The 1,495-nt window shown below is 31.1% G+C and overlaps 1 protein-coding gene across 1 annotated transcript in view; it reads left to right on the top strand.

The window, feature by feature from the left end:
* Window positions 1-471: 471 nt before the first annotated feature.
* The window catches only part of LOC113389605, a 58,422-nt gene continuing 57,398 nt past the window's right edge, over window positions 472-1,495 (top strand). Inside the window, exons 1-2 of the mRNA XM_026626625.1 lie at window positions 472-516; window positions 766-1,050. Of these exons, the coding sequence (XP_026482410.1) occupies window positions 472-516; window positions 766-1,050 (330 nt within the window). The remainder of the gene's footprint in view (window positions 517-765; window positions 1,051-1,495) is intronic.

The following is a 1,495-nucleotide window of genomic DNA, read 5'->3' on the forward strand; positions in this document are numbered from 1 at the left end:
TTTGCCTTAAATCAAGAGTATAAAACCATCCGGCGGCGTCCATTAATCACGTGATGAATTTTTTAAGGTTTTTTGGACCCCCCCCTCCCCTACCGATTGGTGATACAAAAAATTAAGTAACCAAACAAAAATTGTATCAAAAAAATTTAGAAGATTTATGGCCGAAGTGAGCCATTTATTATTAGAAGTGAAACCACAATTATCTGATGTTGCCTCGTTGGTGATGTCAGTTTATTGAAAACTCAATTTATAATTGAACTCGATTTATAATTATAGAAATTTCGATATCATTTTTAGTCCCGACAAAATGTTCGATAATTAAAAAATACTAAAATAGAAATAAATTTTATATTAGTTTATACATGTATATATATTTTTAATTTCATATCCTATGCAATTTTTGCTACTTGCCAATAGGTAAAATATGCTTTTATATATAGATTTATATTTTTTTGTTTTTTTTTTCAGAAAATGCGGAACTTACACAGGCATCTTATTCTTGCAATACTACTACAGGTAAGATTCTAAATAAATCACTTACTAAGTCCTTTTTAATTACAAATCAATTCAAAATTAATTGGTAACCCCCTCCACAAACACCGTGTGTATTTTTAGTTACGAGAAACAATTGCAATTTTTTTTATTTTTTTGAAAATGTTAGATTTAAAAAAAATCGAGTAAAAAATAAATTCATTACTATAACTTCACTAACCCTACGCGAAGTTAAAAATATTATAACTACATTTGTCCTTTATCTTTTTCCAGATTTCCCTATGTGACCAACTCCCATCATCGACTGATATAAGTGTGGTGACCAGCACGAGTAGAACGGGAAACAGAAATAAAACGAAAGTCACCATCGCCAGTAGTCACCATTCCTTAGAATCACCCCTACTTCTGGAACCCTTGGCACCATCTGCCCATAGGGATCCTGAAGGATTGATAAAAGAAAGTGTCATCATCAGTGATGATAACAGGATCGCCCATACTGGGATTGGGACCTTGGCTGATGCCTTGGCTGAACCTGCTATCAAAAGTGTGGTAGATCAGGTGAGAAAATTGATACATGTGATTTTGTCTAAAAGTCTTTCTTGTAGTCGACTTTGAATTTTCCAAGTAAAACTTCTCTAGGCGCGACTAGGGTGTAAATCTGTGCAAATGCAACGGAAGTCTGTGAATAGTATAATTTAGTATATTTACTTTTAAGTAAGATTAGATTAGAAGCAGTAGTAAAATGAATTTAAAAAAATTGATTCATGATGAATCGAATTGTACTCGGTATGAATGGTTTTTTTTTTTTTAATTTTGAATGATGTTATTGAATTAACGGCATAATCGCTCTTGTATTTTATAATAACCTCAGAATGTTGAGGTACATAAGTTTATTGCAAATTTAGTATATGATTACACAATTCCAAAATACTCAATTTCTTCAACATAAAAGCTCACAATTAAATTAGAACAAAATTCAACAAAAATAATTTTGATTTGCATG

This window comes from Ctenocephalides felis, unplaced genomic scaffold (assembly GCF_003426905.1).
Source record: "Ctenocephalides felis isolate EL2017-DRISC unplaced genomic scaffold, ASM342690v1 CF-g0.4_SCAFFOLD_03573, whole genome shotgun sequence".
Classification (NCBI taxonomy): domain Eukaryota; kingdom Metazoa; phylum Arthropoda; class Insecta; order Siphonaptera; family Pulicidae; genus Ctenocephalides; species Ctenocephalides felis.